This window comes from Diospyros lotus, chromosome 12, assembly GCF_014633365.1.
Source record: "Diospyros lotus cultivar Yz01 chromosome 12, ASM1463336v1, whole genome shotgun sequence".
Taxonomy (NCBI): Eukaryota; Viridiplantae; Streptophyta; class Magnoliopsida; order Ericales; family Ebenaceae; genus Diospyros; species Diospyros lotus.
In genome coordinates, this window is record NC_068349.1 from 12,983,879 (window position 1) to 12,998,806 (window position 14,928).

Below are 14,928 nucleotides of genomic sequence, written 5' to 3' on the forward strand. Positions count from 1 at the left end.
CAAAAAGATTAGGCCCACAAACAAACAAATCTAAAGGATAAAAGAAGAAATCATGAAAGGCCAGGAGACCATCTCAACTAGGTTTTTTAGAGACCCGTTTGGTAATTCTTGTCCAGGAGTTAAAATAAGACTTTTCGAGAGACTAGCAAGTCTCCTAAAAACCCTTTGTTGTCTCAGTTAAAACATATTAATTATCTCTAGAGTTTTTGTATTAAATTATAGAACATATGTTAAAAATTTCAATTTTGAAAAATGTGAAGATTTCGTTGTCATCTGCTTTCTAACCCCCTCATAAATAGAAGGTGATTTATCTTTTTCAAATATGTCAAAAATTCTACAAAAACCTACTATATACTCATTTAGATTTTAATTGAGTTAACTTAATCATCATAAGACTAGCGTAGGAAATACCCTGTATTCTCTAATTGTCTTTTGTTTTACAAGTCTCTTGAAAATTAAAAACTTTCTCACAGTTATAAATTTTTTATTATTATATTTCGACAACAACACTTATTTATAATAAATAAATTGGAGAGCCACATAAATTTTGAGTGTCATTTTTATTAACAAATGACTCATACCATGAAAATTTACCCACCCACTCAAACTTGTTGAGTTTTGAGTTAATATTGCTTTGTTTATTTATTTATTTTTGTTAATAAAAAATATTGATCGGTGATTTATTCTTGTTTCTAATAAACATTATTTTATTTTAAAAAATGAAACATCAAAATAGTATTTATTTTCATATTTGTATTTATATTTTTGTTCAATGGATGAGTCACTTCCTTATTAACCTATAACATCAAAAAATGAGCAACCACATCTTCATCAACCCAATTTCTGACTCCCCCCTCCCCTTCATCAAAATGAAACCAAATATATATATATATATATAACAATGTTTTAATTATTATATATTTAATAAATTGATTAAAAATATAATATTTTTGTGAAACATTAACTGTCCAATTTTTATTTTTAAAAATTTTACAAAATGAAAACATCTCTTAATCTTTTATCAAAAATAAAAAAATATAAAAGTAAATAAAAACAAGCGCTAAAAATAATTACATGAAAATTGATATGAGAGCACTTTAAGGGCTAACAAGTGATAATAAATAATAATGGTGTCCTTTGGTTTAATTACAAAAGAAATAATTGGGGATCTCATATGGATATATGTATATTTTAAAAAAATATTTACATCACATGTACCCAGCAAAATCAAATACAAATTATATGAAGTTTAGGTGTTTAAGCAATATATGCACAGCATTAATAATAGAATGTAAAACTGAACTTTTCAGTTACATACCTTTTTGAAAATTCAAGGAATGTGGTTGAGAAAACCTCCACAAGATAACTTTGTTCCTTCTCCAGAATCCTTGAAGCTTTCTTTGTGCTAACTGAAAGCCACAAGGTTGCTATTAGCTTGTTATTCTCTTTTGGTCTCTGATTTATTAACTCAAACTTTTGAGCAAATTGAAAAAATTGAAGAAACAAAAATAAACAATCAAGAAGAAATAGCTAAGGAGAGGAGAGAGTTTTCTGCTAAGAAAGAGAAAATCGAGCTCTTTTTTTTTTTTTTTTTCTCCTAATCTTCTAATTTATTCTTATCTCTTCTAATCTTCACGCATAATGGAAGACTAATAATGGTAGCCCACCTCTTAATCCATGCAACATTTGGCGCTGACAGGTGGTAAATAGTTAGTTGACAATCCACTAACTCTCAAAATTTTCTCCATGCATCATCTACTGAACATAAGTTGTTGAAAATATTCATCAAACAGTTAACAGTTTTTAACTTTTGAGAAACTATCAACCAGTTCATGAAAGGAGTCGACAATTTAATGTTGTATGTTGCAAGGTCTTTTCTTTATAGCATTTAATATTGTCATTAACTCTTAATGACTTTGATACCTTCCATTAACTATTAATGGTATTAAGAACACGATACAAGCTACACATTTCTTAAAATGGTCGCTTTACATTTTAGTGTGACTTTCTAAGTTTATTGCCAAGTAGCAATAAGAAAACATCAAAATCTTTTGATGTTGATCAAACTATTCGATTTATCTTCAGAATCTCTCCATCTTTCCAAGATATTCTATGATCTTGAGAGTAACGTCTAACAACATATCAAGATAATCTAAATGGCAATAAAGTCAATTCATTGTAAATCTATTTCGTTGACTATTATCATGTAATTTAATCCTTCTATTATTAACGTCTTGATCGAGTGAAAGCCATGGACTGATGAACTCACTAACTCAATTCTATAAGTTCTATTCAATAGACGTCAATTGAATTGATAAGATGACACATTAAAAACTCATTTTCAATCATTAATGCCTTGGCTAAGGACTTTACATATCACAAACCAACAAAAGATCGCATAGGACATTCATATCATAATGAAGGTATTGCATCATTTCCAGCAAACACTTGCCTTCGCATATCAATCAAACAAAACACAAAAAACATTTTCATCTCGTAATTGGATGGATCCACATCACCAATAAATCTCACACACCAATACACAAGACAACTATATTATTTCAAGTTAGAGGATCAGTTACACAATCGCAATTGATAACAATAATTAATTCTCTTAATCATGTGATTTGTTATCAATGTTGTAATACTCAGGAATGATTCGAGGTCATAAATAATATTTAATGAGGGGCATAAATGGAATTTTTGGAAAAATGAGGCTATAGGGTACACTATCGCAGCTTTGGACGACCAAATTAGTCGGAGGGAGTACCCCGGACCTTAGATAGCCAAGGAAAATGGTGTAGCATCAACGAGTAATACGAGTTATGATTTTTAGTGGTGAAAGAAATTAGATCGAGAATAGTTTTCGGTACACCTATTGATCGGGCTGAGAAAACTGAATCGACGTAGGGATCATCCGAAAATTCAACAGGAGCGCGTCAAGGACTAATATTTTATGTATAGAACAACCCTTAAGTGATTTTGGGTTGAATCGAACGGATTTAAGGTCAAATCGATCAGTCGGGCCTAAGTACAATTTTCTAATTTTGCCCGATGGAAGGTCAAAACGGTAATTTTTTGGAAGTTCCAAGGGTCAAATGAAGAGTACAAGACTTACGGGGCTTAGTGGTGTATTTGGATAGTTCGGGGGCTCAAGGAAAAGTGCAAAAATGTCAATTGAAGAATCTGGGGGGCTGAAGTGCAAATTATGAAAGTTGCATAGTGTGAACGCAACAGGGAAGTCGGCCGCCGCCTTCCGCCGCACGTGGCCGCAGTTTCCGGTGATGGGACGACCAAGGGGTAGTTGGGGAAGGTGGTATCCGGCCCGGGAAGGCGTTGGGTGGTGTCCATTGGCCGGAATTGGTCAAGATATGACCAAAATTAATGGAGAAAGCGACCAAAAATCTGGCCAAGATTTTTGAAGGTTTATCCTCATGATTTAGGGCTATTCAAGGGTGTTAAAGGCTAGATCTGGTGTCTAAGGGATAAGATCAACCAAGATTTGGAGATTTTCGGCCGAGAAAACGGGTATAAATAGGAGCAAAGTGGTCGAGGGTTTTAAAAATTTGGAGCTTCAAATCAGATGCGTTAGAGGTAGAATCAAGAAGCATGGATAAAGGGCTTTTCATCCTTGCATCAAGGCGAGTGATTCTGGATAGTTTCGTGAGCTTTGGTGTACATTTGGAGGCTGTTCGAAGAAGCGAAGTGGTCCACCTCGCCGGACCTGCAACTGCCATTTTCGCGCGTTTTTCGATGGCTTTTCGGCCGGGAAGTGGTGCGGTTAGGATCGACTTCAAGTGGGCTTCAAGGCGGTATCCTTTTTTGTGGCCATCGGAGCAACCGCCGGCGATCGGAGAAACGAGAAAGATGGTGGCGCGAAGCTGCACGCGCCAGCCTTCACGCGCAGAGCGCGTGGGTAGGGGCAATTTTGGTATTTTTCTTCTAGTATTTTTATTTAATTATTTTAGGATTTATTGTGTTAAAATATTTGGAAAAATGTTTGAAGAGATAATTATTTTGGAATTATCGGGGGAAAAATTGGGAGAAAATAGAGAAAAATTATGGAAAAATTGAGGAAAATGGATTCTAATGTTTCTTTAATTGAATAAGGTGTTTAGGGAATATTATGACTCGAGGTTGAGTATAAATTCAAAGGTTTGTGATTTGGCACGCAAATTGAGGCTGTGCACGAGGATCGAGGCAATCTAAATATGTTCGAGGTGAGTGCTTTGACTCCGGTTTTACCTTTGTTTTGGATATGTCTTAGTGAGCGAGTGACACGGTAGGGCACTCGAGAGATTGCTTATGCGTTTTATTCATGTATATATGGCATCATTTGCATATTGATCATGTGGTATATTGATCAACTGTTTTTTTACTTGCAAAAGAGTTAGTGCATGGGGTGTGAGTATTGATTTTCGTGTCGTTATGGGGTCCGTATGGGATGGGATGGGGTCTTGTTGAGAATGAGACAAGGTTAATCCTGAAGAACGAGTGACATGGTAGGGCATTCAAGAGATTAAGTATGTCGCGGCAAGGTCAACCCCAACGGTGTGTGGAAGGTGTTTTCCACGGGAGGTTGAGTATGTCAGGGAGATTTCTCAAGATAGACATGTTTGCATGTGTCGTTTTGTCTGTAAATGCCATGCTTTTATGTTTTTCATGCATTTTGTAAATTGTTTCATGCCGTCACTTAGATGTTTTGTCATCTAATCTAGGTTATGCCCCTGGAACGTTCAATGTTCCAGTCAGGGACTGCTGTGAGGGCAAAGGACATGACCGGTTGAAGGTCAATGGTGCTTAGATTGATAGTCATTGTAACCTTTTGAGGTTTTAGTATGTATTTTAGCTTGTGTATGGATAGTTGTATGATAACGTTGTTATCATTTGGTTATCTGTATCATGTATTTTGTTATGGAAATACTATGTAAGAATCACGGTGTTTGATGTTATTGTATCCGCTGCATTATGATATGTCTCGTTTAGTTGTTAAGATTATTGATCTTGTTAAGTTAAACGGGCAAGACTGGGGCTTTCAGGATTTTGTGTGTGCATGTAAAGATTGTTCATGAAGCACTGTGCGTGATGATGTTATTTAAAAAAAAAAAAGATTCTCGAAAATACCCTTATAGTGACACGCTTGACGAAGCGAGGTGTTACAAATGTCATATTCATTACGTTGTTAAATTAACAACTGTCTACTAGTTTACTATAAGTATCTTATGTTTTGTGACGTGTGGCTCACCACCCTTTATCATTAGTATTATATACTAATCAAAGTAATAAACTTTTATGCTAGTCTATACTTGCTCACTCAAAGTCCTATTCAAGAAAGTTAAGGACTAGGAACACTTTAAGATTTTTTGTATTGAAAAATCTCGTCAGGATATTCTTAACAACGTAAGAATGAGATTTTCAACAAGAATTTTAGAAACTTATTCATATAAAATAAAAAATTCATGAATAAAGATACAATTGACATTTATTAGATATAAATATACATAAAAAAAATTTCAGTTAGATATCATTTAAATCTAACATTAAGGCATATTACTAATAATCTCCCACTTGTACTAATACAAATTCATGTAGCACTATTGCATCATTTGAGGGTATCTATTAAGTTTGTTGTTGAATGTGTTTTGATGATGAATATACTATAAAAAACATTAATGTAATCATATTTCTTAAGAGGTTGCTTTGATATTTATAAGATCAATGAACCTTATATAAAATATTCATGATTTATCTATGTGCTCTATCTATACTCTCATATATGATGTGTTAGGCTTTATTATTTTGATGCTTAGATTGAGAACCTTATTTTGTTGAATAGACTTTTTCTGTTAATATACTTGCTTTACCTATTTAGAGGTTGTTCTAGAATTTCAAGGGATATTCTAAATATCCATAATGCATGAATATTATGCGAAGTTCATGGTATTTTAAGTGTCCAAATTATGTGACAGCATTTCTTGAGAAGCAACAAGTCTCACATATTTATATTTTTAATGTTTTTAGATTGATCTATAAATCTTAGATAGTCTATTTGATATTTAATATTAATATCTAAAGTTCTCAACGTTCTGAAATTCAAGAAAGAACTCTTGAATAACGTATAAAGTTAAATGTTTATTGTTTGTCAAGAAAGATCATTCATATATTTAAAAGAATTTAGAGCTTATTGAATTTAGCAGTAATTGATCAATCTACTATGATTTTTTAAGATATAAATATGCAATATTCATATATGTGTATAAGGCATTTGAGTGATCAAATATATTTTGTTTTAGTCAAATGATAGGTAAGCCATTTGGTTATGCGTGTTCTTGTTTTGATAAATATGAATGAAATATTATGATTCTCAAGTCATTTTTTTATATGTTGTGAATTAATGAATGAGCTAAGTAGAATATTTTTTTTTTTGAAAAATAAAATCTTCTAGTTTAGTAATGAGTGTTGTACTCAACTTATTATCATTAAGAAAAATTGTATGAATATCTTATATTTTAGCTCTAGTAGAACTTTCTAAAATATTCAAGTGAATGTGATTGGAAAGATAGTTTTAACCATATTTCACAAACAACATCTGAGTAAGAGATTAGCTGGCATTCAAGTGAATGAAATGAACAAGGTTAAATTTCATTTATTCTACCACTCAAGTGATCTCTTGTTAAGTATGGAGTATAACATATTCGAGCTTAAATAATTGAGTACATTACATGCTAGTCGAATACTTAGAACATAACAAAGGGCAGGGTTCTGCATCTCATTATCAAATCAACTGCTAGGATTGGTATGCTCAAGTGATAACATGAAAAATCGAATACCGAAATTTAGTTAATCAAGTAGTCTTTCTATAGCATATATGAAATTTGATTGAAGGCTATTAGGTGTTCGAGTAGTGCTATCCATCCAATCGAGTATATAGTTTTATCTAGTCGAGTGAATCAGGCATGATAGAGAATGACTCTCTATAATCTATAAAGTTATCGACTGAGAGATTTGTCCATTCGAGTGAACTTGAGTTCAATTGGCTTAAGCAAAAATCCATTCACATAATATGCTAATTCACTTGAATACTTCTTTTCAATAGTCAAGTGGCAACAAGCTAAAATTGAATTTTATACCCATTAACTAGTCATTATTTAGAGTTCAGAAAATGACAATTTTGATTGTTTGAGCTTGATTTCTTTGTTCTATATGATTTGTTGGTTGTCTCTTATAATAGAATGATAAATATGCTTATTCATGGTATGCAAAATACTTTATCTTATTAATATGCATATCTGTCTTAACTATTTGACTGTTATAAGTCAAATCAAAGAAGCTGTGAGTATATGCATATTACAGTGTTTAATTCAAGACTCCAAGCTTCTATAAGAGGCCGTGGAATGCATGAGATGCTACAGCTTACTTTCTAGTCACATCCTTGATGATGTTAAACTTAAATGTGTTGAAGTCCAGTCATATGTTGAATTTGTTTTCAAGCCATATCATTACTTGAGTGTTGCCTTTATGATTATATAGTTCTTCTAACTCAAGTGACGTCTGGTTGGACTTAATGAAGCTTATCCTTACTAGAAAAGATAAAGAAGAGTGGAGAGCTTAATTCTTATTCCTTTTGCTCATTCTTATATCTACTTCCTGGATTACACATACGGTAGTGCAGGTAAATTTAAAAAAAAAATTGTACATTAGAGATACACATCGAAATACATAAATACACACACCATATACAGTTTAGATATTTAAGAACCCCATAATATTTCATCATATAAAATACAATAAATGATACACTTGTGGCCAAATGTTAGGACATAAACTATTTCTGTACTAAGACCAAATCCACCTCAAGCTGTGATCCACACTTAGCCAACTACTTGGTACCAAAACGTGACCCTTATCCCATGCTAGCCAGAGGGCTTCGATTTATTGGCACTTGTGTGTCTCACCAGACTCTCCAAAATTTTCAACACATAACAATTATGTACTAGTAATATTAAATGGAATCATAACAGAAGCAGACAGAAGAATATAACAGAAGCCTCAAACTCTCTATCATTTCTCTCATTCTTCTCTTATACATTTCTTTTTAGAAGCCACCCTAAAACCTTCCAATTTCGTGCCATGTGGAAGCACTAGTTTTGACTGAGGCGGTACTAGGAGTCGACTGAGTTCCAAAGAGTCGACTATCGCCATTGGGAGTCAACTGGCAATCTCAGGGAGTCAACTCCCAAAGTAGTCATGTTTGAATGAAGCAGTCGAATCTGAAGTGCATCGACTCATTAACTTTTAATGAACCGCCATCATTAACATTTAATGACACATCCATAACCACTATTAACTATTAATGATGTCTGAGGCACAATAAGTGCACAGTGCTGATACTAGATGCCATGCTATATGGTGTGTGACTTTTCAGATTCATTGCCTGCTAACAAACAGATAGCACCAAAACTCGTTTGGCATTGGCCGAAACACCTCGACCCATCATAGAAATCTCTCCATGTTCTGATAATAATCTGAAAGATCTTGGGAAATGCTTAGCAACGGTTCAGGACAATATAGAAGGTAAGGACGTCTAACTTTAAGTGATCCTATTACAGTTGACGATTACCGTGTATTATAATCCTTCTGTCACTCAACATCCCGACCGAACAAGAGTCATGGAATAATAAATTCACAAACTCAGTAACTATGTGTGAGATCTTATCAGTGTGACTAGATGACACCTTAGGAAATACTTTCTCGATTAATCATATTACCTTAGTCAAGGACTTTCTCGTCACATTAATAGTAGACCGCATAAGATGTTCACCTCATCAATAAAGATGAGGGTGACAAATCCTATCACTGAACACTTGTCTTCATATACCAGTAATATGAAACCACATACTACATTGCAATTGGATAGTTTGACGCATTAGCAAACCCTTCACACCAATACATAAGACAACCGTGTCAATTCAAGTTTGAGGACCAATATACAATCGAAACTTGATGACAAGATCATTATCCATAGTGCCATGTGATCAGTCATCAGTGTCACATTCAGTGTGTTGTTCCCCAACAACCACCCATAAATTTACTAGAGATATCCCCATGTTATATAGTATGTGACTCACTACCCTTAACCATTAGTAACACATACTAATCAAGGTAGTAAATATCGTGTCAGTCCATAATTGAATAACCAGAGTCCCCATCCAATTAATCTAGGGACCAAGAATATTTAAGAAATCCTGTTACTAGAAAATCTCGTCACATATTCTTAACCCTTTAAGAATAAGACTAACAAAGAGGAAATCCAACAACTCATTCATACAAACTGGAAAGTTTAATGAATGATAATAAACTTGTCTTTTATTAATTAATATACAAAGATGCATCACATGTATTTATTACATATGCTAGATGTCATCTAAATCTAGCATCATGGCACATCATTAACAATCTCCCACTTGTACTAATGCTAATTTACACAAAACCATACAACTAGTGCATAACCATCGACATATATCAAATACCCATCTTAACAAGATGCTAATCTAGCTATGACTGAGTCATAGCCTTGGTAAATGGGTCGATTACATTATCCATTGTATCTACTTTCAGCAATTGCACATCCTCACGTGTGATAATCTCTCGAATAAGGTGAAACCGACGTTCAATGTATTTGAACTTTTGATGAAACCTGGGTTCCTTTGTGTGTGTAATAGCCCTATTATTGTCACAATATAGAGGTACCAGTGACAATGGATGGAACCACACCAACTTCAAAAACAAATTTCTAAATCCAAATAGCTTCCTTAGTAGCATCACATACTGTCACATATTTGACTTTAGTGGTTGATTCCACTGTGATTTTCAATTTGGAACTTTTCCTGCTTACAACACCACTTATCAACATATTTTGCACTATTATTTAGTGGTTCAAGCTTAGCATTTAATTATTCAATGAACATGATTGCTACTCATTTTGGGCTTAATATTGTCAATATAGGTACACATTACATGCAAAGCGGACATGGAGCAAAAAAAGAGTGATTTTGGTGCATGATAGGAGTGAAATAAAGCTTGGAGGCATGGTCAGGTATTGAATTAAAAGAAAGCAAAAGAGTATCGAGAGCAAGAAGTTGAAGATGATAAAGCAAGAGGCTAAAGAAAAAGGTTAGCGGGCTTATAGCGGAATGCATACCGCTGTAGGACCGCTATAAGACTTAGTTTTTAGAGCTCACGGTCTTACAGCGGAATGCATATCGCTGTAGGAACGCTTTAGGAATTAGTTTCTAGAGCTCACGGGTCTGCAGCAACAAGCATACCGTGGTAGGACCACAGTAGGGTTCAAAGCTTCGTGAAAAGGATGTTTTAAACCCATTTCAATCCAAATAAAAGAGAGATAGACTCCTTCAAGGTGCATGACTTTGATAACCTAAAGAGGACTATATAAAGACTTATTTTGGGAGATTAAGTAGTTTTTGGAAGAAGGAGAAAACGACAAGTCGAGGAAAAAGGAGGAGATTTTCTTGAAGATCTTCGGTTTTGGTTTTATTTTTCTGTTCTTTCTTCTCTCCAACATCATGAACTCCGTTTTTATTATTCTTTCTGTTGCTTGAAACTATGTTAGGCTAAGTACTTTTTGGCTAGGGTGATTGATGAAACCTAGTTCAATGATGGTTTAATTTAAAGTATTTGAGTTTTATTATATTCTTGTCTTTCGAGTTGATCGTTTGTTATTCTCTAATTTTGTTTTGATGCTTGGCTAGCCATTAGAACGTGTTTGTGATTTATATTATTTTCAAGAGATTCAATATAGATTAGCACTTGGTAATAGATGACATAAGGTTCGATAATAGGTAGAGATATCGTTATGCGTTGTGAAATCTTATTTTTGATGATCATTGTGGATAAATGCATGTTTGTATATTTGCAGATTAATTAGAGATAATTAATCTCATATGTAAGCATAGATTCGATGGACCATCGAGAGAGACTTTTGATTAACTTAGGATCATCGATTTTCAGCTCAAGGTAAGAATTATAAAACCTGATCACTGAAAGATTAAACCAATTAAAGAACTACATTGGATTCATGAACCCTAGTGCATTAGATTTCTACATTCAAAACTTAAAGAATTATTTTGTGTTTTCCCTTTGGTGAATTACTTTTAATTAATATAAAATTCCATTGAGTATTCTTTTAATTGTGTGTGGTTTATTAAAGTTAATAGTGATTAAAGTAGGGATCAAAAGCTAATTCTCGTGGGAATAATACTCTACTCATCATTATATTACTTGTTACAATTTCGTTCACTTGCGGGAAAGAATAAGTGAACAAGTTTTTGGCACCGTTGCCGGGGATTGGTTCTTTTGATTTCTGCTTTAGTTAAGATTAGCTTTAACACTTGTGTTGCTTCCTTTAATTGTTGATGCTGAACTACTTCAATTTTTGTTGTGTTAGGATTGGAATAGTGCATGCGGCGTTCAGAACGTCTTGATCTTGTTGAGTTTGATCCTGAGATTGAACAAACTTTTCATCAAAGGCGTCGTGAACAAAAAGCAAAAAGGGAACAACAACAAAGCACAATGGACGACAACGAAAATCAGCTTGTTCAAATGGAGCGTACTGTTGAGATCAATGAGAGAGATATCTTGATAGGGGATTTCATGATGCCTCCTGTCATTGAGAACTGGTCGAGCATAGTCTATCCTCCATATGGGCATGATAACTTCCAACTGAGGCCAGATGTGATTAATTTATTCTCCAACAACATTCCGTTCTATGGAAGAAGTGATGAAAATCCTCACTATCATCTCGCTCGCTTTTTGGAGTATTGTGGAAATTTTAAATATCAAGGCATCAATGAGGAAGCACTAAGGATGCGACTTTTTCCTCATACTCTAAAAGATAAAGCTCGGGAGTGGTTGGATTCACTATCACCTGGTAGCATCACTACATGGGCTAATTTGGTTCACAAGTTCACATTAAAGTATTTTCCACCAGCCAAAATCAGCAAATTAAAGCATGAAATTTCAACTTTCCAGCAAGCTGAAACTGAGAATTTTCATGAAGGATGGGAACGGTATAAAGAATTGCTAAGGAAGTGTCCAAACCATGGGTTCTCTTTACCAGCTCAAAATCACTATTTCTATGCTGGATTAACTCCTTACAGCCGTTCGTCAGTTGATTCTACAGCAGGTGGTTCTATTAGAAACAAATCAGCTAGAGAGCTACATGATCTTTATGAAACAATGAGTGAGCAATTTGTAATGTGGCCGGATAGGAGTTCACATAGGAGAGCAGCTGGAGTACACGAAATGGATATGAATACGTTGATGTTGGCCAAGATTGATGCTCTGTCAAAACATATGGAAACGTTAAAATACTCTCCATCAGTTAGTATGGTGCAAGGGTCTCTTCCAGTTTGTGCAACTTGTGGGGCAAACCATCTGTCATCTGAATGCCCATTGACCGTTAGGGACCATTCACTCATAGAGCAGGCTGCTTATGCGCAAAACTTCCCGCGTCAACAAAATATCCAGCGTCCACAGAATAATCCATTTTCTCCAACATACAATCCCAGCTGGAGAAACCATCCTAATTTTTCATATGGCAACAATAAGAGAATTCAAAACCCACCAAAATAAAGGAGACCGCATGAGGAAAAAGGAGGATGGGAAGAAGCAATTTCAAAACTTCAAGAATGAAGTGAGCTGACTGATACGGCCATCAAGAATATAGAGACTCAAATTGGACAGCTAGCTAAAATTCTTACTGAGAGGCAACAGGGCACATGGCCAAGCAATACCGAAGTTAATCCTAAGGAGAAAGCGAATGCAATCACTACAAGGAGCGGGGTGCAATTACCAAAAATTCATGTTAAAAGACCAAGTATGGAGAAGAAAACTGATGCTCAAAAGGAGACAACAACTGAGAATAAGGAGCCCGAAGATATAGCTAAACAAGAGGAAGTGGTTTCATCACCAATCAAGCTTTATGTTCCACCTATTCCATTTCCTCAAAGATTGCGCAAGTACAAGTTGGATAAGCAATTTGAGAAATTTTTGGAGGTATTCAAGAAGCTACATATTAATATACCATTTGTTGAAGCTCTGTCTCAAATGCCCAGCTATGCAAAATTTATGAAGGATATTCTATCGAACAAGAGGAAGCTTGAGGAGCATGAAACTGTGAAGCTAACAGAAAAGTGTAGTGCCATTTTACAGAATAAATCACCGCCAAAGTTGAAAGACCCAGGAAGTTTCACCATCCCTTGCACCATTGGCAACCTATATTTTGAACGGTCTTTATGTGATTTAGGTGCTAGCATTAATTTGATGCCATTTTCTATCTTTCAAAAGCTTGGGCTAGGCGAAGCAAAACCTACAAGGGTGTCATTGTAGCTAGCAGATCGGTCCGTGAAACATCCACGTGGAATTGTTGAAGATATTTTGGTAAAAGTGGACAAGTTTATATTTCTAGCAGATTTCATCATTTTGGATATGGCTGAGGATAAGTATATTCCCCTTATTTTGGGGCGCCATTTTCTAGCTACTGGACGAGCACTTATTGATATGCAAAAAGGACAACTCATGTTAAGGCTAAATGAGGAGCAAATCACTTTTAATGTGTTTGAAGCACTAAAATTTCCTACTGCTTCAGATTCTTATTTTCAGATTTATATTGTGGATAAAGAGATAGCAAACACTTTCACTTTGAATCAACCATTAGATCCTTGGGAAGCATGTGTGATGCACTCACAAGTTGAAAAGACCGACTCTGCTACGATTGAAGAATGTGTCAAATATTTGCAAGGATCTGAACTTATTCAAAAGGGAAAGCAATACAAGGCATTGGGCACGGGGCCTCCACGACCTTTACCTTCCATTCAACAAGCTCCGAAATTGGAGTTAAAGCAGTTGCCATCCCATCTTCGATATGCTTATTTGGGTGAGTCTTCTACTCTTCCAGTTATAATTGCTAAATCCATTAGCCAAGAAGAAGAGGATAAGTTACTCCGGGTGCTTCGGGAACATAAGTCAGCTCTTGGATGGACTATAGATGATATAAAAGGGATTAGCCCATCTCTTTGCATGTACAAGATATTAATAGAAGACACTTACAAGTCGGTAGTGCAACATCAGCGACGACTAAACCCTCATCTTCAAGATGTGGTTAGAGCTAAAGTACTGAAGTTACTGGATGCTGGGATTATCTATTCTATCTCAGATAGTGTTTGGGTTAGTCCGGTTCAAGTGGTGCCTAAAAAGGGAGGAATTATAGTGGAAAAGAACGAAAACAACGAGCTTATTCCAGTTCGACCTATTACCGATTGGCGAGTTTGCATTGACTATCATAAGTTGAATGATGCAATGTGAAAATATCATTTTCCCCTACCATTCATTGATCAAATGTTGGAGCGCTTGGCAGGTCATTCCCGCTATTGTTTCCTTGATGGCTAGTCGGGATATAATCAAATTCCAATACCTCCAGAAGACCAAGAGAAGACAACGTTCACTTGTCCATATGGTACATTCGCCTACCGACGGATGCCGTTTGGTTTGTGCAACGCCCTTGCCACTTTTCAACGTTGTATGATGTCAATCTTCTCCAATATGGTAGAAAGATTTATTGAAGTGTTCATGGATGATTTTTCAGTCTTTGGTTCTTCATATGATGAATGCTTAAAGAACTTGGCACTTGTTTTGAAGCGCTGTGAAGAAACAAACTTGGTGCTCAATTAGGAGAAATGACACTTCATGGTCCAAGAAGGAATTGTATTGGGACACCGAATTTCAGTTAGGGGTATTGAAGTTGACAAGGCAAAAATTCAAATGATTGAGAAGCTTCCTTCGCCAACATCAATCAAGGGTACCCGCAGTTTCTTGGGACATGCCGGCTTTTATAGACGATTTATTAAAGAT

At 35.1% G+C, this 14,928-nt stretch overlaps 1 protein-coding gene across 1 annotated transcript; it reads left to right on the top strand.

Moving 5' to 3' along the window:
* The first annotated feature begins 11,478 nt into the window (after window positions 1–11,478).
* LOC127787499 (uncharacterized) lies at window positions 11,479–12,651 on the top strand. Its single transcript, XM_052315559.1, has one exon. It carries the CDS (start codon window positions 11,479–11,481, stop codon window positions 12,649–12,651), a length of 1,173 nt encoding a protein of 390 aa, XP_052171519.1.
* The last annotated feature ends 2,277 nt before the right edge of the window (window positions 12,652–14,928 follow it).

Coding starts and splice junctions, on each gene's coding strand:
- LOC127787499 (XM_052315559.1), top strand. CDS start 11,479: ATGCGGCGTTCAGAACGTCTTGATCTTGTTGAGTTTGATCCTGAGATT.